A 26,500-nucleotide genomic window follows, 5' to 3' on the forward strand; every position below is an offset into this window, starting at 1 on the left:
GGTTGTATTGGTGGTGATAGATTGGAATTATCTTGCTGGGATTCCAATGACATCTCAATGGGATTACAAATATAACGTTTTGAATTTTGAGGAAAACTAGGAAAAAGATTATAATACTAGAATGACTGAACTTGATATTTGGGTTTATAATAAGTGATTACAATATATAGTTGGAGACTTTCAATGACTATAGTACCATTAATTAATACTAATAGCTTCAACACTGAATTTGTTTCCCCAAATATTATTTATTTGTTCTTTTACCCTTGTATTTTGACTATTCAGTGTTAACCTTCTGAAAATGGAGTATTATTATTTCAGGAAACTTTTGCATTAGAAAATAATATACAACCAGGTATGACTATGAAAAATAATCTTTATTCATCACTATGATAAATATTAGTAAATAAAATTATTAAAGATTAGTATGGGCAGTATTTCACAAATCTATGGATATTTTCATTTAATCAAAATATTTTTTCTAAGCTTCTTAAAATTATTTTTGTGAGTTCATAAACAGAAAGGATGAATTAAAAATTCAGAAATATCCTTTACTTCTGTTGCTTTGTTTTTTAAAATCTGTTTCTAGGTCTGCTTAGAGATTCCCTTCCTTTTCTAAAAGACAAATAGTGGTACTACAGTACTAACAAGTGCAACAGATCCCACTGACAACACAATGGCAAAAAGATTAACTTTAGGACCATAATTTCCAGCAGAAGGAGTAGTCTGAATTTCACTAGTAGATGGTGTTGGATCAACTTCTGGGGTCAACAAAGCCACTTGAGCAATGTTGGACACTTTTGATGTCAGATTGCTTTTGTCTACACTTTGAATGGCAATGAAGATGTGGGTTGCATTTTCTTCTGAGATATTTCCTGGTTTAAATGTGAAGGTTTCCTTGGAGTTGGCCTCCTTTGGCAGCAGGTCAGTCGTGTCAACTTGAAGCGCATCATCAAAATTGTCTCTCAGATCAATCATGCTTCCACTTATCCTTATGATATACTGTTGAACTAAGAAAAAAAAGTTACATGTAGTTTAGTAATTGTAGCACATGTTTTTGAAATTCTTTCCATTTATTGTCAGTAATATTTAGTTACGTAAAATGTATGCTCATAACAGAAGTCTCACTCATTTTTCAATAAAAGCTGAAATTTAACTTTTTAAAAAATTTTGTTTTGAGACAGGTTCTCACTGTGGCACAGGCTGGCCTTGAACTCACAGCAATCCTGCAGCCTCCGCCTCCTGAGTGCTAGGATTACAGGTGTGTGACCTATAACCACATCCAACCTAAATTCTGACTGTTAGTCTCTGCCAAATGCTACTGTCTTTGTATGAAGAGTAGGATGAGGGTAAAATGTGTCATGTTTCATTGATTAAAAAGTACCACATTTTATTGTTAATACTTTACTGAGTTGTTAATTAAAAACTATTCTCCCCTAACCAACCCTTATACCCTGTCTTTTACAATAATGCCTTTCACTACATGAGTAAACCACCTGACATTTCATTCTTACCTGTTCCAGTATCAAGATTCTCTCCTGGTGCAGTCCAAGTTAGGGTGATATTACCATCTTCATATGTGGCCTCGAGGTCAGTGATTTGATTTGGTGGGAATGCTTCATTTAGGGGAACATTTCGAAATTCTGACACCACAAATGCACCTCCAGTTGCTGTTCTGCTGAAACTCTCCACAACCTTCAGATTATTATCATCAATTTCTGGTCTTGGTGTGTTCCCTTTAATTTCTCCTGCATTAAAAATCTCTTGTTTAAAATGTGCCTTTGTTTTTAGGACTTAATGAATTACCTTCAATGTGTCATTTATCTTTTCTTTTTCATAGTTACATTTTTACAAAGTCTTGTGACACAGTCTTAAGTAGCCAATAGGGAAAATTCTTTCTTTAGTATTATAACAAATCTCTTGTAGTTGAACTCCACATAACTAATTGCTTTGAAATGAAGATTGCACTGAGATTTATTTTGTATAATTCAATATATGTCTTTGAAGAAAAAAATCTAATGTGTTTCCCTTCAAATTCTCTCCAAGCTAGCAATGTATCTGGAGAAATTTTTACCAGTTCCCTTCCAACCACTTGGGTCAGGCCCTTCCCTCCCAGCTGCAAAAGTATTACAACTGCCAACAAGAAACCTGAAGAAGACACAAAACACAAGGCCAAACAAAGGAAAGGTGTCAAAGAATGCAGAGTTTATGCATAGCATCGCAGTGCTCTATGCACTTCTTCTTTAGACTTAATAAAGACATTGTAAATAAATACTGTTATAGCATGTGTATTCTTAAAGATAAATTCTGCTATGGCATGTACTTAAGCCCATGATATACTAGATTTTTTCCTGTTTCTTGGGCTGAAAATGCATGGTTTTATTGTTGACATTATCAAGGGTGTTCCAAAGTGACAGTATTAGCTGAATGTTCCTTAGGTGCCAGACATTTTTCACAAGTTGACTTTGGAGGCAATTAACAGAGATCTTCTTTCCAGAAATAGGAAAGGTTAAACTCTGAGTTGTAAAATGTGTGGTGCCTACCCTCAGGCAAATCAAATCACAAATATTATTTAAGCTATTGCTGAACTTCAGATACCATAAGGTACTCACCATTCTCAACCAAACCTGGTACAAAGGCACCTCTATTCCGTGGTAAGCTTAGTCTGGCAGAGTTTGTTCCTGCGTAAGCTCGCACTTTTAAGCTGTATCTGCCATCTTCTGAAAAAGCTATAAAATATCTGGAGTAGACTCCATCATCTTTGAAAGCATCAGCACCTTGTTATAGAAACAAGTAAATCAATTATTATGAATTCAAGAAAGAATTCATACATTTTGTAAGATAAGCACTGGTCTTGGTAAACAATATTCCAAATTTATCTTGCTATTTTGAGAAGGGCATCCTAGAATATTTCCATTATTCTCTGCCTAATGGAAATATTGTTCAATTCATGTCCATGAGTTATTTTGATACCTGAGTATCTATACTTCTAAACACACTTTTGCAAATGCATGTTTGTATATGTATAATAAGTACATACAAATGCATACATATAATAAATAAATACATAATGCACCTTTCTTTCCCACATCAATGTGTATACAAGTAGTAGTATTCCTTTTTTAACCATTGCTCTGAAATTGAATTTTTTATCTAATCACATTAATTTTTCTATTCATATGTTTAAATCTCATAGGTTCTCACTAAGAAAATACTATCCCTAATACTATCCTTTAAGTTTTAATATCGAAAGCTAAAACTTTGTCTTATCTTCAACAACTCTTTTTCTTGTTCTTTTTAGCGCTTGCCCTCCTGATGCATTAACCCTCTAGTTTGAAAGAATAAATTCTCTCCTACTTTTAGAATGACAAATTGGAGGAATTTAGAAAATCTGTGCACTTCTTAACCACCTGTTAAGTTGCAAAATACACTTCCTAGCACATTTAACACTCTAAGTCAAAGTATCTTAAATTGAGGTTTAGCCTTTAGATCAGAAATAGCTGTGTCTCTCAAAATCTAGAAATTTTCAAACATGCTAATTAGAGAGTATCCAGAAAAGGGTCTCAGTTTTACGTTTTACCAACGCCTTCAGAGGTTTCCTTTGCAGACTAAAGTGTAAGTATACCTGCCTTCCTATGTCATGATTAATTATTGATATCTTCTTAGGTAAAGGCATCCAAGTAAGATACCTTCCTAATTAGCCAAATATTCAGATGGCAGAGGGCAAAGAAAGGAAAGCACTTGCAGGTAAGTTTTAGTGTTGTACAGCTGAGGAAGAAGAGACAAGGGGTATTGGTGGGAGAGAGCACTGAGGTGCATCAAAGAATAATTTGCCAGCACTAGTTGAAGACACAATTATAGAATGAATAAATTACACTGCAAAAGGTTCATATGGAATTCTGCAATAATTCAGATATGTTTCAAATTGTTCATCTTCTTGTTCTGTGACCTTTAATAGAAGATGAAGTTCCCAGAAAAGCTCTGGGAAAATGTCTTTAAGCACCACTCATCCATACAGAACAGAAAGACAGGGCTTGGTCAGCACTATTCCATGTTCCTGACAGTCAGACCTGGTATCAGATGCCCATCGATGTGCCCTCCTTTCTTGTGGTGGTTTTCGCTCCTCCTGGACCTCAGCGCTCAGGACTGCATCTGTATTTTGTCCCAGGTCTTGGGAATTACTCCTGCTGCTCTCCCTTTCCCTCCCAGGGGCCTGGGTTCGACTACTTAGCTCTCTCTTGCCGCTTGTGCTTCACTCTCTCTGCCCAGGCTCTCTTGAGAATGCAACCTCCAAGAGGCACTAACTAGAAAGCCTGACTCTCTCTTTATGAGAATCTTTCAGTGAGATCTACTGGTGACGGACATTGGCTGTCCAGATGACCATACCTTTGATAATAAATAACATTTCCTGAGTACTTAGCATGTAAAACATACTTGCTAGGCATTTTATCAGTTTTACCTGATAGAATTTTCTGCTGGTGCTCTTATTGCTCTACAGTCTACCTCAATTCATTGGGTGCCTGTCTTCCTGCTTCACGCTACATCTAGGACTCATAACACATCCTTAGTTATAAAATGTAAACTCCTTCATAAAAGCCTGTGAATTACCTGCACCATTGTCCAGTAGATCCAAAACTGTTGTGTGTCCACTGCTTGATTCAATGATCGCAGTCACAGTGACTCCAAGAATGGGCGCATACCCTTGTCGAACTTCTGCATAAACAATCATGGGGTTCGGGAAGGTGTTTGTGACTTTATTCATTCTCGCACTCACTGTGATTGGAGGCACAGCAGCTTTTGCTGCCCGAGAAGTTACTGTAATAGTGAGTATTTGTGAGATTGCTTTGGCTTGAAGTTTGTAAAGCCATGTGCCCACCTAAAATGTTCAATGAAAACATAATAAGTATCATCAAGATATTTTCGGTTTTGACTATAGAGTTCTAAAATAAATAATATAAATATGGGCTACCATAAACAGGTGGTTGATGATTTGGAGATTTTAAAAGACTTAAGTTGTGGAAGTTTGGCTAGTCCACCCCGTTTAGAGTCATACATGGTATATATACTATGTGAAGTATCAACTGGGAAAATAAGTTTGCCTTGGTTGTAGCGTTTTTTGCTCACCTCAGTAACAATGTGCATATCGAGCTGCCCATACCCTTCCCATATTTCCTTAAATCTTCCTTTTTCGCAATACTTAGTTTGTTTTTCCTGTTTTTTGTCATTACAACTTTCAGGACACAAGGAAAGAACGTAGAATTTAATTTCACAGGTGCTGTGATCACTAACATTCAGAGTTATGAAATTTAACAGTTTATTTTCAGCATTAAAAAATTCAGAGGAAGTGTAAAAGCTGATTGCTTACCTGTGCATGTCCGGGAATAGTGAGATATGCCATTTTGGAGTCATTGTCCTGTTTGAAACCTTCTATCAGTGATCCATTGGGAGCCACAAGAGAAATAGCAGGAGTCTGCTCTTTGGACCATGTGATGAGAAAGAACGTGTCCTTTCCCACAGTGCTATCAATTACCACAGTGTCATTCATCCAGGCGCCAGTGTCCAATGTTAGTCCCTTACTTTCAAGCTGTTTAAATATATTTTAAAAGTTAACGACTATAGAAAATAATAATTTAAGTAATGTTTCTTAAAAAGATGATTCTTACTTTCTGGTCTGAAAACAATGTATACATGGCATACCACCTTAGACTGGTCGACATAGCTAACTGGGATTCAAATATTTGTCAGGCGAAGTGTGCGAAAAAAGCATTTGAAGGAAGGCGGGCGTATACTAAGAGGCTTGGAGCAGGAACAAGGGCTTTAGAGTGGGGTCCTACTATTGCTTCCCCAATTTTCTGGTTAAAACGCCAGGTAACCTTTAAATCTTTAGTAGCTACAATCACACTCATAGGCTAGGCCTACCTTAGGGCTGTGTGTGTGTGTGTGTGTGTGTGTGTGTGTGTGTGTGTGTGTGTATGTGTGTGTGTGTGAGTGTGTGAGTTTCTTCCAGTCTAAACATTTTCAAGATTACCCCAAGAATAATAGTAATGGGAGAATAGACTATTTGAGTGGAGGCAAGGTGAAGGCTTCAGAGATAGTAAAGAATTGATACAAACTCTCACGAATATTTTCCTGATGATATTTTAAAATACACCTTTTGATGTAATTTACTCTCATTTCAGCACTAAATTTTATTATATGTAAAAAATTATACCTCAGATTTTATTTTTAATTAAAATTCCACCATTCCATACACATTCCATAATGTGTATACGAGATACACATTATTTTTCGTGGTTATGGTAAATGCAAACACAAACCTCCCGCTGTTGGAGCTCTCACCTGAATGGACTTCTGAGTGAGATCAGCATTTTCTGATGTGAGGGCAGCAAAAGCATCAATGAGTCCATTGTCCACAGCGTTATCTAAAGCCAATTCCTGTTTTCCTCCTAAAATGTAAATGCACAAGCGAGGTTAATTTCTAGAAAATAAGTGCTTACACATTTAGTGATTAATAAGGCAAAAGTTTAATGAAAGTCAGCTTCCACATGTACTATTAAAGCAGATCAGTGTCAGATAGCTGTAAGATTAATTCTGAAATGCTAATTTAAAGTCACGTAACCAGGGTGCTGGGAATTTAGCTCAGCAGCGTAAGTGCATGCCTTGCAAGTGCGCAGTTGTGAATTCGATTCCCAGTACCAAAAAAAAAAAAAAAAAAAAAAAAAAAAGAATCACATATCACATAATCAGGAAGGTAAAAGATACCATCATGCCTCAGCATCAAATATCAATTAGATTAAATACACAAATGATCAGATAATGAAGAATATGGTTACAATTCTGTGTATTTAAGTTCACGGTTTTTACACAGTACTTTTGGAAAACTGTTCACTTTATTTAAGATACAGTTATAATGAAGTTGTTGCCTAGATTTTGCAGGCTAATTAAATCAGAAACAAAGTACAAACTATATTCCTATGTTAGGAAGAATTGTCTGGTTATGTGATTTAATTAGCAGTTTTCTTTTGTTTCCATACAACTCGACTCTCCAAGTACCCTGAGAACAGAGATTGTGTCAGGTTTGACTCTGGTCTCCTGTCCCTGGCACACCACCCTCAGAGCAGGAGCTCAAGAGAAGGTGCACAGCTGTCAGCCCAGACAGTATCACAGTCCTATCCGAAGCCCGGAATGTATAGAAAACATTTTAACCTGTTTCAATGCTCATCTGTGTGACTACTGGCTCTGCAGATTGTCCCAGAGCAATAAAATGAACGATGACCCCGCTTTCTTTCACTGAATTAACACAACCGCTCGCCGTGTGGTCTTCCCCATCAGTCAGCAGCAGTATTTCAGACCCACTCAACTGGAAGCTTGCATTTGTAATCACCTGCAAACGTATTTCAGGCACATTAACCACTGTAGATCAAACAGATCAATGGGAAAATAGACAAATATGAAAATAAAGAAAAATATGTAGAGGGTTGGGGATATAGCTCAGTGGCATAAGTGCCTGCCTGGCAAAGGCAAGGTCATGAGTTTGATCCCTACAAAAAAAAAAAAAAAAAGGTAAAGTAGAAGAGAATCTGTTTTAAAGTCAGAATATCTGGGTTTCTTTTTTCTTTTTATTTGGACTGGATATTGAACCAGTGTCACTGCACTGAAATATATCCACAGCCCACTTGGTCTTTAATTTGGGACAAGGTTCCTCTAAGTCACTTCAGTTTGTTTTGAACTTGTGCTGTGCCTGACTCAGGCTCCCAGAGTGCTGGGATTACAGGCACGCACTAACTTATGTAGTTGTCCTAAGGAATTGGAGACATGAATGTTTTGTTGCCCCCTGTTGCAGGCAAGATTTATCCAAATGAACATTGGATCCCAAATGAAAATTATCTGGCTAAAATTTCATATACTACATCAAACAGGAGTGGTGAAAATGAACATTCTGGTCATACCTGATTTTAGAGGAAATGTTTTCAGTTTTTCCTCATTCAGTATAAGACTGCTGAAGTTAATCCATCTAACATGTAACCAAGGAGTCAATTCCAATTAAACTATTGGTGGATAAATGTTGGTGCTTTGGGCAATGCTGCTTGCATTAAACAAGGGCTCCATCTCAGCCTAGGAAACTCAAATCATTTAGACACCCCAAAAGTACTTTAAAAAAAAAAACTCTCCTTCTCTTTACTGTACTCTTAGAAGCCTTCAGTGTACAAAGTCTGTGGTCTGTATAGCTCAATTCATTAATAATCCACCATAACATAAAAATGTCATTGATTCCAAATTAGAAAATTCCAGCATGCTTGTAAGTAAAAGAAAAGTTCAGTTCTAAACATAGTGAAGTTTGAGATTTATTGAGTAACTATTAATTTACTTGTAGTATAGGCTAACATAAAAGTAAGCATGTTAGTGATGATCAAAGACCAAATGGGAAATGTTTCTTGGGTTCTGTTTGTAGCTTCAATCCTTTACTTACAATAGTCACACATTGAAAATCTAGCTTCAGAACTCTAGATTCAGAACTCTGAATCTAGCTGCCCATAGAGAGGAGAAAGTAATTTAACTAGAAATTGCAATGCATTTTATTTTCTCTGTTTGCTTTAATTGAGTTTCCAGGAACATTTTCTTTCTTTCTTTCTTCTTCTTTTTTTTTTTTTTTTAGGTGCCGGGATTGAACTCATGACCTTGCACTTGCCAGGCAGGTGCTTAAGCCACTGAGCTAAATCCCCAGCCCCTCTGATTGCTTTAATTGATAATGGCTTCCTTGAGTACCATTTTGAGAATCAGGTTCTAGGCCAAAAGAAAAAAAAATGCCAGATGACCAGCCAATTTCTTGGACTTGGAGAAAAGGTACATGTAGAATCAGGAAAGAGAGTTAACATGCAGAAATCCCTAATAAAGCTGGAATCAAGAAAAAAATTCACTACTCGCATTAGAAATTTTACATGTCATGAGACAAAGTGCTATATATATGAAAAACACACTTTGATATGCATTGACATATACATAAATGCATTTAAACATTTGTGGCATTAACAGAGCATGTCCCTCACACTTCTGCTACAAATCTGAGTGCAAAATGAAAGCCTGGAGATGAAGTTGAGCTCCCTTATTTCACCTCTTACTTTCTTGTGTGAGTTTATTCACTCAGCACTTACAGTGTGTCAGTCACTGTGGTGGGAACTGCGTGGTTCCCTCATTCATGGAAAGAATTGAATTCAACTTAATATTTCTCACGGTTTGCGTGAGAGACTGAGTGACAGATGAGCAATAAAGACACAGCTCACATGTACAGCAAAAAAGTGTGTAATTCAAGATAAATTCAAAGAATTATAGTGTTATCATTTTCTTAGCATGATGACTTTTACCTCAAATGCTTTTTTAATCCCATTGCAGATGGAAGTTCCACTGTTAGCTTGTGTAGGTAAGCTCTTCATCATGGTATCTCTTTCGCTGTCGCCTCTTATTTGTATTAACTGACTTTTAATGTGTGCAGTAAGGTCAAATTCAACCATTCCTACCCAGGATCCATTTTCCACAATTTGCAGCAAGAAAAATTTTGCTGCTTGATTCATTCGAGTGAGGCGTTTATCAAGCTGAATAAAAAGCAAAAGAAAACAACCAATTAATTTTCGGTTGGAAGGTAATAACATCACACATAATGAGTACATAAGACTGTCTTAACATGAAATTACGTCCCAGAGTTCACAAATACCACTAGACCAGATGGACTCCTTTCGGAGTTGGAATTGCTCCATTTGCTGAGAACTAAACTGAGATGAGGCTAAATTCTGAGAAGCCCTGTCCTTACCATCCCGTTTTCCTTTTCCACTCCTAATGTTAAACCAACATTTATCCACCAATAGTTTAATTGGAGTTGACTCTTTGGTAACATATTAGATGGATTAATATATTACGGGAGTTAACTTCAGCAGGCTTAAAATGAATGAGGAAAAACTGGAAGCATTTCCTTTAAAATCAGGTATGACCAGAATGTTCACTTTTACCACTCCTGTTTGATGTAGTACATGAAATTTTAGCCCGATCAATTAGACAAGAAAAAGAACTGAAAGAGATAAAAATAGGAAAGGAAGAAGGCAAGCCATCCTTATTTGCAGATAATATGATCCTATACTTAGAAGAACCTAAACACTGCCAAAAAGGTTTTAAGATCTGGTAAATAAATTCAACAAAGCAGCAGGAGATAAAATTAACAAGAAAGGAATAGTTTTTTTCTGTACATTAATTAATAATTTTTTGGGTAATGAAATTGCTGAGAAAGAAATCAAGAAAACAATTCCATTTACAACAGTTTCAAAATTTGCCTAGAAATCAATCTACCCAAGAAAGTGAAAGTTCTCTACAATGAAACTGAAAGGAGACCAGAGGTGATGTAAAGACTTGCTATATTTATGGATTGGCAGAATTAATAGCATTACAATGGCCGTATTATCAAAAGTAATCTATGGCTTCAATACAATCTCCATTAAAATATCAGTGATACACTTTAGGCAAGTAGGAAAAACAATCTTGAAATTCATATGCAAACATGAAAAACTCAGACGAGCTAATGCAATCTAAGCAAATAGCTAGGCTGGAAGCATCTTAATGCCTGCCTTCAAATTATATTATAGAGATATAGTAACAAAAATAGCATACAATAGACATGTAGGCCAATACAATAGACTGTAGGATAAACAAACACACCCACACAACTATAGTCTTCTGAGTTCCCTCAGATGAGTTAAAAACACACACTGGAGTAAACACAGTCTTTTTAACAAATGGTGCTCAGAAACCGCATATCCATATGCAGAAGTTTGGAGCTAGATACTTATCTTTCACCTGGTACAAAAATCAATTCAAAATGGATCAGGGACCTAAGAATAAGACCCCAAACTTTGGAACTCCTAAAAGGAAGCATAGGTGAAATACTTGTAGTCACAACTTCAGGAAAATACTTCCTGACCAGGATTCCAGGAGCAGAAGAAATGATAGTAAGAATGAACAAATTTGACTTTAACAAATAAAAAATTTCTGTATAGCAAAAAAATCAAGAGAGTAAAGATACTACAGAATGGGAGAAAACCTTTTCTAGCTATTTTCTAGACAAAGCATTTGTATCTATAATATATAAATGAATCTAAAACTTAACAACAACAATGTAAATAGCCCGATCAGTAAATAGGCAAATGAATTGGATAGCAATAACCACACCTCAGATAAACCTATTAGTTATGATATTGCCTCTGCTCAAAGTTGGGCAATTGAATTGAAGAGACACTCTCAAAAGAAAAAACAAAAATGACTAATAAGTATATTTTTAAAAGTTCAGGTAGCCATTATGTAGATGCAAATCAAAACTACATCAAAATTGTAAATTGTGTCTCATATCAATGGCTATCATCAACAATACACAAAGCAAAAAATGCCCATGAGGATAGGAGTGGAGGCAAGAATTCTTCCATACTGTTGGTGGAAGTGGTAATTAATACAGCCACTATGAAAATCAGCGTGGAGGCTCCCTTGCCAACCAAAAGTAGAACTACCATGTGACTCAAGTACAAGTCCTTGTTATATGCCAGAAAAAATTAAAGCCTGCATATGGCAGAGATACCAGAATAGACATGTTTATTACCATGTAAATCACAATAATGAAGCTATAGAATCAGTTTAAGTTCCAAAAAATGGATGAATGGAGAAAAGAAATGTGGTACATAACAAAGTATCATTCAGCCAAAAGAAAGAAAAAATTATTTATTTTTAGGGATATAAATGAAATGTGAAATTTTCATGTTAAACAAAGTAAGCGTGATTTGAAATGACAAAATTGCATGTTTTCCCTAAATGTGGAATCTAAAAAAAGAAAACAAAAAAGAAATGAAAGTAGAAGAGACTCAAGAAGAAGGGAACATGGGGGATGCAGAATGGTAAACAGGATGGGGATGAGGTGCTAATACGATGATCCTAGAATGTTACACACCTATATAAGAATACCATGCTGAGATGTAATGTTTGGCAAAATTAACAGGCACTCATGCAACAAGTACAACAAAAAACCAGTGCTCTCATCCCTCTTTCCTAGATGACTGCCCAGGTTGTACACGTCCTCATACATTTTCTTCTCCATTCCCTCACCAGCGCTCTCCTTAGCAGAACCTACCCACGACCTCTACCCAAACTTCCCTCTTGAATTGCTGAACCGAATCACAGTGAAAAATTCCTGTAAGTCCATAGTTGAGGTTCTCTGTCACTTTATTTTATCTGTAAGCCTATCTCTAACAGCACTCTGCCTGGAGGAGCTCATCTTTCTATCAGGAACCTCTTCTCTCTTCAGTGACATTTGTTGGATCACCTGTGTGTGCTGGTGTCAGCACTTTGCTGGCCTCTTTGAAATCCTGCATTACTGTGGCTCATTTCATTAATCTGTATCATCCTCTGCCCTTTTCAATAAACATCTCCCAAGTATTGGCTGAGGTTTTTATTTCTGGTCTTTAGCATGTCCTATTCTACCTCAAGCATTTATCCTTCTTGACAGCCTATCAGGTTACATTGCTTGTTTGTAGTTCACTCATTTCAGCAATTATTTATTGATCACTCCTATGTAATGAACTCTGTTCTATGCCACAAGACTACAAAGATGCATTGGACAAGATTCCAGTTCCTAGAGAATCTCCCAATCTGGTTGGTAGAAGCACCCGTGCTTTCAAAATTATATATGGTAATAGAGGCAAGCACAGGGAAGTATTGGGAGTTAGCAGAAAGGCCTACAGCAACTGATACAGCCAGTTCATTTCCTAGAGGAAGTATCTCTCCTAAATTGGGAGGTAAGTCTGACTTAACCAGATAATGGGGAAAGCGAGAAAGAGCATTCAGTATTGAACCATGAAGGACATGGATCTCTATCCTCAGAGCCTAGCACAGTGCCTTTCATTTGCTGCATGATAATGGAAGGAATGACTGCATCTAAACATACATTCTTCCTTGTGATATTTTTGTTTGTTTCTTTGAGTATAAAGAGGTCATTTATAGTACAAATAAGGTAGCACAAATAAGGAAAATCCATGTTAGGGATCCTGATGAATGTTTCCATTCCTTAACCTGAAATGTGGTTTAATGTCCACTAATCCTCATGTTCTCAAGCATTTTCAAAGAACGAATCATGGCTAAAAGCAATTAAGTCCTTCAATCTCTAGTACTGACCTTCTAACTAAAGCTTTACCAGAGAGAGCTTCACTCTCCATAGTAAATCATTTTCTGGAAAAAAAAGACACTCTGGGGTTAGGTCTTTTGAACTCTACTGACATCTTTCCTTTACTATAAGTTTTATTGCAATATCTTGAGGACATGATCACCAGAAATGATGACACCTTATGCCACCATATAATTTGGAACAATCCAGGCACAGGTAGAATACAGTGTGTTCCTAGCATTTAACTACCTCCACTGCTATGCCCAGAAAAATAGGCCTACTGAACTTACAGCCATGCTTCCAGACTTATCAAGAACAAGGCACACAATTCTCTCATTGATCCTCAGCAATGAGAAGGTAGGTGGAGGAGGTAGTCCCTTCATCGGTGTGGTGCTGTTAAAGTCCTCAGACTCTCTGATGACCTCCCAGGTACTTCTGTAATTGCACTTTAGATTTTGTAGACTTGGAGCTTCTCGGTTATGGTTTTTTTCATTGCAGAATTCAACAACCTAGAAGGTTGACAAAATGAAAACATCATTTTGCTGCAAACCACCATATATTAAAAAAAACTAACTATAAACCTGATCAATTTAAATTATTCTACATATATTCTTTTCTTGGGTGAAATATAATTAACACAAATCAGCATTAACGTTGGCTGACCATAATAACAAGAGATGATATTAGCTGAATGCTTATTGTATGCCAATCAATAATTAACAAATTCTATATCAATGTATTTAATCCTCATGTCATCTGGATGCATATTTCAAAATCAGGTAAAGTGGGGCTAGAGGTGTAACACTTTCGAGTAGCGTGCATGCCTAGCATGTGCAAAGTCCTGGATTAAATCACTAGCACCATAAAATAAAATAAACAAATAAAATCAGATATATGCTTTGATTATGAGTTTTGGAAGCAAGGATTGACATACTTACAGAATCAATACTTTGCATAAACATTATGGATGCTTTTTCTGTTTGAACTTTATCAGGGAAGAACTGACAATCTTTTTCATATAGTTTCGAGGTAGAATTTATTTTGCAGTTTCTAGTTATACAGCTACCTCCTTGACATGTGTAGACTCTGTTTAACCCAGAGATACCTGCAGAACACCTGAAAATATGTGACAGTTAACTTTTTAGTCCTTAGTGCTTTTAAAAAATCATAAATTGTTCTCTTGATGATACTTTACCAAAGTTTTTCTTTTATGTGTTCATGTATTTCCCATGCTGATAGCAAAGTTTAAGAGTTGCAATCAAAGTAATTATCTATTTTTCAAGAAAGTATAATGTAGACATTTAGTTAAAATCTATAGATATACATGACTGAGTTTGCTGGTGGGGTTAAAGATGCTATTCTCTTGCTTAGACATCTCTCCTGCTGAACTTATACTGGTGAATCACTGCAAGCACCTGGATGAGGAAACCTAGGGATCCATTTACTCTGGGTAGCACCTTAGCTTGAAGTTTGCCATAGACTTCTTTCCAAAGAGATATCTGTGTTTTGCTTACTCATTTTTATTAAAAAGGAAATGTGACTGTAAGCAAAGAGTGAAGTTCTATAAAAAATGACGTAGAATAAAGAATGATAGAGGCATTTCAGAAATGAATTATATTACCCAAAATTGGTAATAGGGGGTAGAGATTAGAGCAGATATGTTGGGATGTGGCTATATCTCATTTTTCCATTGGTTTCCAGTTCAAATTCAGAAAGTGATGACTGCATTTCATTTAGCCATTTAGGGGTTCTCAAACATGTTTATGTTTCTATTCCCTCATACTTGGTTAACATAATGTTGTCATCTATATGAACACTCATGATAAATAGTCTAGGGCTGAAAAGTAATCCGGGAGAATATGCAATCAATGTACTACTTTTCAAAATATATCCCTAGCTGGGCATGGTGGTGCACACCTGTAATCCCAACATTTAGGAGGTTGAGGCAAGAGGATTGCTGTGAATTCGAGGCCAGCCTAAGTGAGTTCAGAGCCAGCCATATGGTTTCAAAACCAAATCAAACCAAACCGAACCAAATCAAATCAAATTAAAAAACCAAAACTAAACCAGACCAAACATGTCCTTAAAATCTGGTGCGATGGGACAGAGAAATGGTCTTCATTGAAACCATGTACCTTTTAATTTGCACATTAGTGACAATTTCTAGCTCCAACAGGGCATGTAATACAGACGAGGCTGATAACACCCTACTTTAAATGGATTCCTCACAGTAGTATTGCTCTTTTGATCTCAAAATCCAAAGGAGAGTTTGTTATTAATTGTGATACTAGATCAATATTTTAAACTGATCTTCATAAATCTCGGAGAAATTCCTAGTTGGCTCTGTGAAGCTACTTGATGTTTTACAAAGTGATTCACTAGTTAAATACTTAAATATTCAGTAGTACTTAACCATTTTTGTTCATCCTTGGTCTATTTGGATCAATTTTGGTCTTCAAAACTATAGTAAGTCCATTTACACCATGCATAACTTTAGTCAAAGTGAGTTCAATATAGCAGGCAGGTATAGGATGTGTCAAATTGCCAGAAAACATTTGCCAGTGAAGTTATGTGCATTTTAAATAAACAACCATGTACTTTAAGAAAAAATTCCTAAAAAAGTAAAACCAGTTTTTGTGATATTGCATCTACCATCTGCTTTGGGACTGGTAAGTGATTATCATTCATAATAACAGGTTAATGAAATGAAAGCCTGATGTTACGTTAAGAAAATGTAAGTAGCCTTGCCTTGTGGCTTCAAGTTTATTTAACTCGCTCCTGTAGAAAGGCTTCTCTTCATTATATTCATCAAACACTCCCCAGCGGAGATGGGCCCACTCATGGACAAGTAGTCTCCCTGTGGGAAAACATTTCAAACATGTGATAAAAATTCTCAAAGATCTTAAGATGTTTCAGGCACAAATATTGGTAGATTTAGGTTTTCATAACTGAACATTTGTGTTTTTGTTTATAAAAGGAGCCTATTGCTTTAAATAAGCTTATATTTTTCCTTATATATTATTTTATTCCACACACGTGTTTAATCAACAAAACATTTTTGGAATGCATAGTATTGTTGGAATAGACTAGGGTTTGGGTTTGTGTCCAAAGAGGTCAAAGGTCTTACGTATTATAACAGTACACGGCTCTCCCAACTTCAAGCCTGTTAGCCATGTAATTGGATATGAAATAATTCTGTTGCTTTAAATACAATGTGAATGCAAGTAGAAAAAAATGTCTATAAAAATGGTCCTGCTAAGGATGACAATGAAAAAGAGACTGAGAAATAGACTATATAGTATTCAGGAAATGTCAAAATGAAGTGATTCATTTATGATACGCATAAACATTGTTTATATAAAAGAATATTTTCAGGTGCATATTAAGTACTAGGAAATGTCTTTAAATGAAAATATTTTGAGAGGAGTTTGAATAAAGCATTTTTTAAAATAAGGTTTCCAGATGAATGGAAAAATAAAAAAGAAAACACATATTGGGATGCAGAAAGAAGAAACAAGTAGAATTTGCAGCCTGGGGAAACCTTTAGTTGGGATAACTTCAGAGGAAACAGATGGAGACAAGAACAGGACAGTAGAGTCAGTTGTGCCGCAGTGTGTGTTACCTAAGCTCGGATAATATCCTGTAATATCTGAAAATAGGGCGGAAATACCAGTAATCAGGAAGAAAAGTCGTGTTTCTCACCTAAGCCCTTGTTACCCAAGAGGGTGAGGCAGGGGCATCGGCAAGGATACTTGGAAAAGCAGAGCTTCCGGCCCCTGAAACCTGCAGTTGAGTCAGAGTCTGCATTATAACAAGTCCCCAAGTCACTCCTTCCCATGCTAAACTTTTAAATTGCTGGTTTAATGTTTTCTGGGCCAATGGAGTCAGGTGAGTGGGAGAGGACTGTAACCTTCAGTATGAGAGCGTAAAGCCTTCTCGTGGGCTGCTGACCTGAAGACCACATGAAACTGCCTGCTCGGGTGCCCTCCCAGGCTTGCTGTCTCCTGCGCCTGTCCTGCCTGCTATGCTTCTCCCCAAAAGCAGCCCCTCTGACTTAGTATTCTCCCATCTACATTGTGGTCTCATTTTGGGCTACTTCGTTCTCATTTCTAATGCGCGTACATGTGTGTATGGTGGTGGTGGTGGTGGTGGTGGTGGTGGTGTGTGTGTGTGCACTGCCGTGCCAGCCTGCAGTCATGCAAAGGTACTTGCCTTAGTGGTTTAAATGCTCTTTCGAGGAAACTGTTCTTACTGTTCTTGTTATTATACTTATTAGAAAATTAGATTTTCCAAGCTTTGTACTTTATCTTATTTTTCTAAAAGCTTTGTTGTTTTAGAGCATGATTTGCAAAATGTGAGTTTTTATTTCACAAACACACATATCTCTTATGTAATATAGACATCTCAGAGAAAGGGCAGAATCAGCAATGGAATATGACTGAGGGGTGCAATATGAAGAAAGATCAGGAGATCAAATGGTAGCACTGTCCTTAAAAATTGTAAAAGTTTCCCTTTTTTATGACATCTGGAAATAGAAGACATACAGCCTGGTCAGATCATTCCATACTGGAGATTTAGTAGGTCAAATAAATGCTAAGCATGAGAGTGGTGGGGGAACTGAATTGTTTATCCCTGTGCTTAAAGAGTTTGATAGACATAAATAGAAAGACCGAACAACTTGGGAGGGGGGTGCAGAAAATTAGAGGGGCCAAGGAGAACAACCTGGCAGGATAAAATCTGGGGGAGAGGTAAGACTGAGACAGGAGGAAATACAGAGTTTTCAAGATTGGCATGGGGATCAAGTTCAGGTTGATGAGGTTGGGTGAACTTTGGCAGAGACAAGAGACTGCAAGAATGCGTACTTCACAGGGATTTGGAGGGGGAGAGAGGAGTCTGCTGTTTGGGGGCTCATGAAGGGTTTTATTGAATAATATACATAAATTGACCTTTATCAATAACTTACCTTTTAAAAATAGTATGATTTAGCTCAATTGAATAAGTAATCATAACATTTAGATTGAATGAGATGAAACACAGTTTTAATAGGTCCAGGTGCTGAATTACTCAGTTTCATTGACCTCAAACAAAACGTTTAATTGTAGTAGCCAGTAACAGCCTGTGACTGTTTTCTCTTGACAGTTAACTGGCATCATGGCTGTGTCCACCTTACCATACATCTGCAGTCCATGGAGCTGACATGAGACTGATTAATGTGCCCCTGTGGAGAACTGGAAACATGAAACCTAAAAACTGCTTCAGAAAATATTTAGTATTGTTCCTGTTCTCTGTCCAAATTTCTGAGGATATTGTTACATACTACATTAAGTATATTTACATAGATTTTCTAGTTCAAAAAATTCCACGATGTAGGGATTCCTTTATTCACGTTTGGACGGGAGGGTAGATTACCTCCTCAATGTTGCACATAACTAATATACAGAAGGGCAAGAATTTGAGCCTAGGGTCTCTGGCTCCAGAGCCCGCTTATTTAATCTGGAAACACATTTGCTTGTTGAAAATTAGATATTTGGTGCAAATTTCCTACCTAATGGTCCATATTCATCTTGTTTTTTGCCCAGAACAACATCAGGAGTCAAATGAATGTATTCCGCCTTTTCTCCACATTCTGAGAACTGCTTGGTGTATGGGTCATCTCTGCCTGGCACGGCTGGTGGTGCAACTATAACATCAGCCTGAAAATGGTGAAAAAGAGCACGAACCCATCAAGAGGAGAAATGGTGATGTTTAGTGAGACTAACTCTGCAACAATCTATGGTCTAAGTATGAAGCTTCAGAATATATTCCTTTCCATTGGAAACAAATTTGACACTTACATGTTCGTAGCTCTCATATTTTGGCCTTGTGTATTCAGAATTTTTCTGCCAAGTCTCAGGAATCAGTATAGACACGTTTTTGAAAAAAAATCTTTTTTCTGTGGCTTCAAACAGGTAGGTTGATGCTGTGGTCACCATGTCCTATTATCAAAGGGAAACAGTATGTGAGGATGGAAGAGTAAGCGTGGAGTCATGAACACTGCTTTATGTCAGGCATTTCTCACTGTTAGTAACGCAAAAGCAACTGAGCTAGGAGTTGGGTCTTGCACATAATTTCGGCTCCTTCCACTCCATCTGCAGCATGAAAACCTCTTCAGTCTTTAGTCTTCCTACCACAACAGGTGACTGTTTCTGCACAGTGATTAGAAGAGTTGGTGGATATGATTATAAATATGTAAATGAACTTTAGAGTCATTTACTTGGCTCTAGTAGTGGTATTAGCACTTTCTGGGTGTTGTAGCTTAACATAACTGATGCCATCTTGTGCCCTGTATTTGACCCAGAGGAGCGAAAAATTACTCAGGGTACAAGTCCCATGAGAAAAGCAGAATGAGTTGTACCCACAAGAAAAAAATTAACCTGCTCAACAAAGAACCAGGATACAGGTGTCAATCAAATTAATGTAAGATTCTAGCTAAATTGTTTCCAACAGGATGTGTTTTTGTGGTTCTCTGTTTTAAAAGTTCTATAATTTTCAGTTCAGAGCCCCTTGTTTGGACTTTGAAACAAGGGTCCATGGGTAGTCACTGAGCTCACCTAATAAAATTCCAAATTTATCAATTTGGCTGCGTGGATTCATATTATGTTCATGAACCCACTTCACTGGATAGCAGATCTTGCTTGATGTTTGCCGTGTTCTGAAAATCAGTTTCCCCGCTTTTTAATGGGTCACTGCTACACTGCCTATTTTTGTGGTTGTCATAAAGATGGGATGAATTAAAAACTACTCTGCATATCATCAGTCCTAAAACTGACATCATCTCTGATTATATATTTTTTTGTCTTTTTGAGACAGGATTTCACTATGTAGTTCAAGCTGACATCAAACTCAGCAATCCTCCTGCCTCAGCCTCCTAAGTGCTGGAATTACTGGTACATGCTATTATAAAAAACTGAGTGAAGAACAGCTTCAGCTGATGTAAGCTGAAGTAGGAAGTCTGCAGAAATTAGTATAACAGGCATTTCCTTCTCCCTACTGCATTCCCAGAAGAGGTCTCTGGGTTGGTGCTTTCGTGGGTGGAATTGAGAATATTCACATAGATGTTGATCACAGAATTGTTACTATGCCAGCAAACTGAAATTAATCATATACTCAAATTAAATGGTGAATAAGACAAACTGGCTCTCTATTAAACTTTCTATCTGGTGGGAGAAATATACAGGGAAAGGAACTTAGGGTAATTGGTTCTATGTGATCAAGGCTAATGAATAACAGGAATCCTAGAGGCTGGGTAGGGACATAAACTTCATCTTTCTGGGAATGCCCCAGTCTTCTTCAGCTGGCTCCTCCATGATACTTGAAGTAATTGTTCTTCCTCAGGAATTCCAAAGTTTGTGTCCTGGTTTCCTATGAGAATTTAATGTGTTGATTCATCTGTAGTGCATGAAGTCAGCGAACTGATCAGGTTCAGAACCATGGATCAGTCTGAAGGCTAGAGTTTAGAGAATTAAGGGCTATCGGGTCCTGACTTAGATCCCCAATCTCCTAAACAAATGTATGGCCAAGGCTTAAATAAAATAAGAAAAGTGGTATGATTTTAGGGCTCCAGGAGGGTCTTCTCTGGATGCCCGTATTTATTAGGTCCAACTACAAAGGGCGGGGAAACTGAGGAAAGCATGGGAAATGAGCAGGACCTTGGGAGTCACTTCAACCACATCACTAAGTAGTAAATTATGCCAATTTAGGAGACCTGTCTTATCTCCAGGATGACATTTGTGGTAGGAGTGCCACTGCTGAAATTCCTTCAGCTGCAGTCTCTATTTACTTAATTAGTGTTGGAGCCAAGGCATCTGCAGCTGTGGCCTTATCTTGCCTTTTGAGGTATCGCTGGCCTCACAGGACACTACAGGCCTCAGCCAGGACCAGTGATTCATAGAGGTTCACTTACTATGAATCAGCTCCCATCGCCAGGCAAGGGCTAAGACCTAGGACAGACTCCAGATAAACATAGAAGGCCAATTAGTTAATTTTAAATCCTGCTCAGAGCCATTGGGTAATGGTCTCCAAAAAGGGCTGAGTGGACTAGGTGGGGGTTAGGGGAAGAGTTTGAAGAACTCAAAAATAGGATAGAGGTTATTTTAGCACTGATGCAAGACAGGAAATAATGTTTCTAGAGATGCCCATTTTCTTCCATCCCTCCCCCAATCCCCTCACATTCTCTTCCTTCTTTCTCTCTCTCTCTCTCTCTCTCTCTCTCTCTCTCTCTCTCTCTCTCTCTCTCTCTCTTTGTCTTTTTCCTTTTTACCGGTACCAGGGATTGAACTCAGGACTGCCTGCTTGCAAGGCAGGTGCTTATGCCGCTGAGCTAAATCCCCAGCCCCCTCTCTCTCTCTTTTTTTTTTATGTATATATTTACATCTCAACATGTTAGTACCTTTTTCTTTTCTTTTCTTTTCTTTTTTTTTTTTTAATTATCAGTACCGGGGATTGAACTCACGACTACCTGCTTGCAAGGCAGGTGCTTATGCCACTGAGCTAAATCTCTAGCCCCACGTTACTACCTTTTTAAAATAATGGCTTTCTGAGATAAAAGTATTTTTGGTAGTTCAAATTGAGTTATAGATTGAACAAATAGGATCATTGTGTACAGCTGTCTGGGCTGTTCATTGTACAATTGAAAAGGATCTTTGCTTTGGCCACCTGGCTGACCTGACTAGTGGGGTATTCTTATGTCATGAAATATTTCAAAGATCCAAGAGATGGTTATCACTTCCTGGATATTCCAGAGTCACTAATAATGCTTCCTAAAGATTTTATAAGCAGGATTTTCATTTTATATAGTATTATTCCCAAATTCCTACTTAGAAATCCTACTTGGGTCAAAGAAGTTACCAGTATTTGCAAAAGTGATTACTTTCAAAGTAAGAGGAAACATGAATCTACACATAAAAAGTTGAAAATTGACCATTTTGGGGCATGAATTATAAACTAGTCCATCATGCATCTTACTATGGTTAGGTAGTATACCTAAGAATAGGATCACAAATTGATTCATCAGCATTTTTTTTCTTTTTGCTGAGGATCGAACCCACAGTCTCAGTTAGAGTTACATTCTAGGTTTTTATAAATTATTATTTTTAAAAATTTGAGAAGGTTCTTGCTAAATTTCCCAGAGTGACTTTAAACTTGCAATCATGCCCCAGTAACTGGGAATATAGGCTTGTGTCACCGCAGTCGGCTCATAAGTTTTTAAATGTGATTTTCTGGTTTGTTTTGTTATCTTATCTAAGCCATAACCCAAATCCATGTTTATCAATCTTCAATTTCATGACCTGGATCTTAATTCTGACTGTGCTACATAATGTGAACTTGAAAAAATCATCTGGCCTTTTAGAACCCAAGTTTCCTTTAACGTATAATGTGAATGGTGGTATTTTACAAAGTTTCCTGGTTGTATACAGATAAAGACTATGGAAAGGGTTCAATTTTAGAGAACCTCCGAAATGATTCTCAGAAACCTGAAATGGTTCTCTGAAACCTGAAATGGTTCTCTGGAAATGTCTGTGAATAGTACAATTTCTATTTGTGTTGTCTAATAGAGGGTCATGTTACGAATTTTTTCCCCTCACACATAATTCTATCAAATAGCGATTTCTGGGTTCAGAAATGTTCAAAAAGTTAATTATCTGAACACTAAAATCTATCATTCAGAATCAGCTGTGCTATCTGTTCCCCAAATCCACACTATTTAGTAAAAGCAATCTTCATTTTCTCCTACAATTCCATAGGTACCAATAAGAAAACACCTTTGTGTGGCAACAGAATTTATGAGGAATGAATGATAAATGTCATCCATGGCATCAGCAGCTTTCCACTCAGGTCATGCACATTAGAAAGTTTAAACAGGACCTAGGAATGGAGGATTTTAGGAGAAAGAACTGTTAGATATTGATGTCAAGAAAAAGAAAAATAATTCATATAGCTGAAATAGCAATATCTGTGCTACATGGAATGTTAGAGTGGGAAGAAATTTTAGAAAATTGGAGTCCTTGAGCAACTTCTGGAGTGATTCCTTTTCTGTTTTTACTCACTCAGTGGACTCATATTATGGCTGAGTCACTGATGTCATTGATTGGCTTTCAAATTTTTATGTATGTGCAATTATTTTTTACCATGAATTCAGATTTGTATTTTCTCTACTTGGAGGTCTAAAGTGCATCTCATCTTCAAAACACCCCAAACTAACTCTGCATCTCCCAACTGCCAAATATTCTCCACTTACAATTTTTTCCCTTCCCAGTTAAAGAAAATCTCATGTTTCCAAGTGTTCAGGCAGAGCCTTGAAGCCTTCTTCAGCTCTTACATTTCCTTCCTTCCCTGCCCCACATACACCCGACCATAGGCCATATCACCTGTGAAACCCGTAAAATACCTTGACAATCACACATTTTAATAGTCTCTACCATGACCTCCCTGTCCTACTCCCTGCTCACCAGCCTTAGCTCCTTTCCTGGTTCTTCTAAACTTCTGTGTGACAACAGCATTCATGCAGGAGAGGTGACAATGGAAATCTTCCCCCACTTTCTCCACGCTTCAGAGGGATCCCGGAAGACATACAAGAGCACACACCTCTGCTCAGAAGCCTTCCGTGGGTGCTCTTCTCACTCAGGATAAAAGCTCAAGTCTGTCCTGTGATCCGGAGAGTGGCTGCCACTGCAGCTTTGCCGCCCCCTTGCCCTTCCTCCTGCTCATTGCTGTTGTGTTCTTGGGCTCACCAATCAGTCTCTTATCCTTCGGTGTTCCCATCCAGCAGGTTTGGGGGGGGGGCTCCTCTCTCACTCATCTCTGTCTCTGCTCAGATGTCACATCCTCAGTGCTGTCTTCCCTGACTCCCCTACATTCAACAGTAGCAGAAAATCTCCCCTCTGTTCCAGCCACATCCTCATTCTGTTCTCTTTTCTTGATTTACTGTACTGCAGAGAAACTCCCTGCCTTCTCATCAGCTGCGTTACTCATTTCTATCATGTCTCTTAAAAGAATACACAATCCATGAGGCCAGGAACCTTTTTATTTAATTCATGGCTCTTTCTTCCAACATGACATAAGCATTTAATAAATAATTATTTCAAGATCATGTGAACCAAAGAACTAAGTTCCAGATGAGGAAACTGAGGCTCAGGGAGGACCTGAATGCTGTTCTGCTCTTGAGAGAAACGGAACTCTGTCTAGGACTCCACTTAACTTCTGCCCCTCCAGCACTGTCCTTATCTGTTCCAAGCTTCTTTGAAACTTCCTGCAACAGTTTCCATAATAACCAGTCACTACTAATTTTCTTTCCTCATAATTCAAACTGAAGAAATTTCCTTTTTGCCTTACCTTTATGTGTTCAATTATTTGGGGATCTTCTGGGACAGTGGGATCTATAGCGATGATGACGTCTTCATAGCCATTGTCCTTCAGCTGCACTAGGGAAGCCTTTGAGTCCCCCAGCAGGTGCAGGACTAAGAGGGGAGCGAGGGCTCTGAACAACCCCATGGTTCCTCTCCAGAGCTTTCCCGACGCTTGTTTCCATATATATATACACACCATATATATATGTATATATATATATGTATATATATATATATATAATCATGAGTGTTGGCCAATTATGGGATGTTGGCTGTATAAAGGTCATGGTAGTATATGTGGGAAAAGGTATGACTTCAATTTACACAGGTTTTATTGTATGTCAAGAGACATGCAGGAAATCAAATCTTTTTACAATGTACTCCACATTTTTCTCTTCTGAGACATATTTTTCCCATGATTCATATATTTTTATAGTGCCTAATTCTGGTTAATTTCCTAAATGTAAACATGGAGTTTATACTCTGTGCAGAGTATACTGTGAAAATTAGTACAAATTCATAATGAACTGAACAGATGCATTGATGCTAATGATTTTCTTCAGTTTGCAGAACAATTTAATTATGATCTAGATTATTTATCATCTAAATAACAAAACCAAATGTAAGATCATTCTGTTGTAAATGATAAACAATAAACAAAATGGGTATGGAATTTGAACATTTTAAGGATTTTGATAAATTTAAGATTTGATAGTCAATTCATTAAACAAAAATTACTGTACAGTAAAGAAGGAATAGAATTTATTTTTCTCCAAACATGTTAAAAATATCTAGTACTTTGCCAGTTATTATTGATGCAGTGTAAATAATATTAGTAGTTAACATTTCATCTGTGTTTTCCTGAGCATAGAATATTTAATATTTTAGTAGAACTCTGTCTTTGGTGTGTATGCTTTTTTCAGTTAGGGTATGGAGAAACAGAGGTGCACAAAGTTTAAAATTTCCCAAAATCACAGAGATAGCCAATATCAGAATCAGGATCTAAAATGAATATCTTTACCCAGGACCCAGTGATTTGATCACTCCATATCAAGGCAAAATTGGTTGATTGAAAAATCACGTAATGAGTTTTAAAAAGAAGAGGGGGTGGGGTCAGTTTAGGAGTTCAGATAGGAAATCAAGAATGCACCGTCCTGAAATAAAAGGAGCCAGGACACATTAAAATGAAAAAAAAAAAAAAGACTGAAAATAGAATAGCAAAATAGCCTTCAAAAGCTCAGTTAAGAGGACACAGTGTAGAAATCTTGCCCATGTCCTCAAGACAGAGGTTTTATTGCAGGCACCCAGACTCTGTCTTCCCAGGCAGGATCCTATGCTTTTCTTCTGCTTTTCAGGAACCCTGCAGGACAATAGGACATTCATAGAATTACTAGGGTGTGTAGGTTCTGCATGGGGCTGTTACTATGGCAACCCTGGGAAAATTGAGATGGCCTAGATTAGGTACAGGATGGGGCATCAACAAACCCATCCTATGCAGTTGTGCCCAGGTTTCCCCACCATCTTTCCTTCTGTTGCTCTCTGCCCCTCACATAATTACAGCGTGGTGGCTTCAGGCGCCAAATGTGCTCCCATTCCATAGTTTTTGCTTGGGAAATTAGTTTTACTGTTGGATTGAAAGATGTAGTGAATGATTATTTTAAGCAAAAATAACAACATCTAAACAGTAGTTTATTCAACATCATTGAAATTCTGGAGGTATCTGGAGAACTTGGAGCCTCTCTACTATTTGAGGAATTTTTCAGTTTATTTTAATTTGAGAAGATTCTATCCCTCCCTCAGGAAGTTCTGGAAAACCTTGGTTATAAGGTTAGAAGGGAGACATTTCCTTTTTGCCAAAAGAGGCTAAGAAAATTCCTTCAGGCACTGAACACGTGTAGCCTTGGAAAAATAGGAATGTTTATAGTAGTTC

The 26,500-nt window shown here is 37.4% G+C and overlaps 2 protein-coding genes across 2 annotated transcripts in view; both read right to left on the bottom strand.

The window, feature by feature from the left end:
- Positions 1 to 358: 358 nt before the first annotated feature.
- Positions 359 to 24,759, bottom strand: LOC100727272 (calcium-activated chloride channel regulator 4-like). The gene is made up of 14 exons (XM_003479054.2): positions 24,557 to 24,759; positions 19,021 to 19,161; positions 18,732 to 18,879; positions 15,935 to 16,043; positions 14,125 to 14,302; positions 13,477 to 13,695; positions 9,363 to 9,590; positions 7,207 to 7,384; positions 6,340 to 6,446; positions 5,366 to 5,584; positions 4,609 to 4,876; positions 2,613 to 2,777; positions 1,515 to 1,748; positions 359 to 1,010 (listed from the first exon to the last, which is right to left on the bottom strand). Exons 1-14 carry the CDS (start codon positions 24,713 to 24,715, stop codon positions 616 to 618), a joined length of 2,748 nt encoding a protein of 915 aa, XP_003479102.1. The 5' UTR covers positions 24,716 to 24,759; the 3' UTR covers positions 359 to 615.
- Positions 24,760 to 25,304: 545 nt separating this feature from the next.
- The window catches only part of LOC100727546 (calcium-activated chloride channel regulator 4-like), a 46,377-nt gene continuing 45,181 nt past the window's right edge, over positions 25,305 to 26,500 (bottom strand). Inside the window, exon 15 of the mRNA XM_063257225.1 lies at positions 25,305 to 25,930. The gene's annotated coding sequence lies outside the window, so the exon portion shown is untranslated. The remainder of the gene's footprint in view (positions 25,931 to 26,500) is intronic.

Source organism: Cavia porcellus, unplaced genomic scaffold (assembly GCF_034190915.1).
Source record: "Cavia porcellus strain 051 isolate PalLab524CR breed Dunkin Hartley unplaced genomic scaffold, mCavPor4.1 scaffold_1, whole genome shotgun sequence".
Lineage (NCBI taxonomy): Eukaryota > Metazoa > Chordata > Mammalia > Rodentia > Caviidae > Cavia > Cavia porcellus.

Coding starts and splice junctions, on each gene's coding strand:
- LOC100727272 (XM_003479054.2), bottom strand. CDS start 24,715: ATGGGGTTGTTCAGAGCCCTCGCTCCCCTCTTAGTCCTGCACCTGCTG. Junction 6,447..7,206: donor ACAGATGAGCATTGAAACAG/GTTAAAATGTTT, acceptor TTTACATTTTAG/GAGGAAAACAGGAATTGGCT. Junction 5,585..6,339: donor TCACTCAGAAGTCCATTCAG/GTGAGAGCTCCA, acceptor ATATTTAAACAG/CTTGAAAGTAAGGGACTAAC.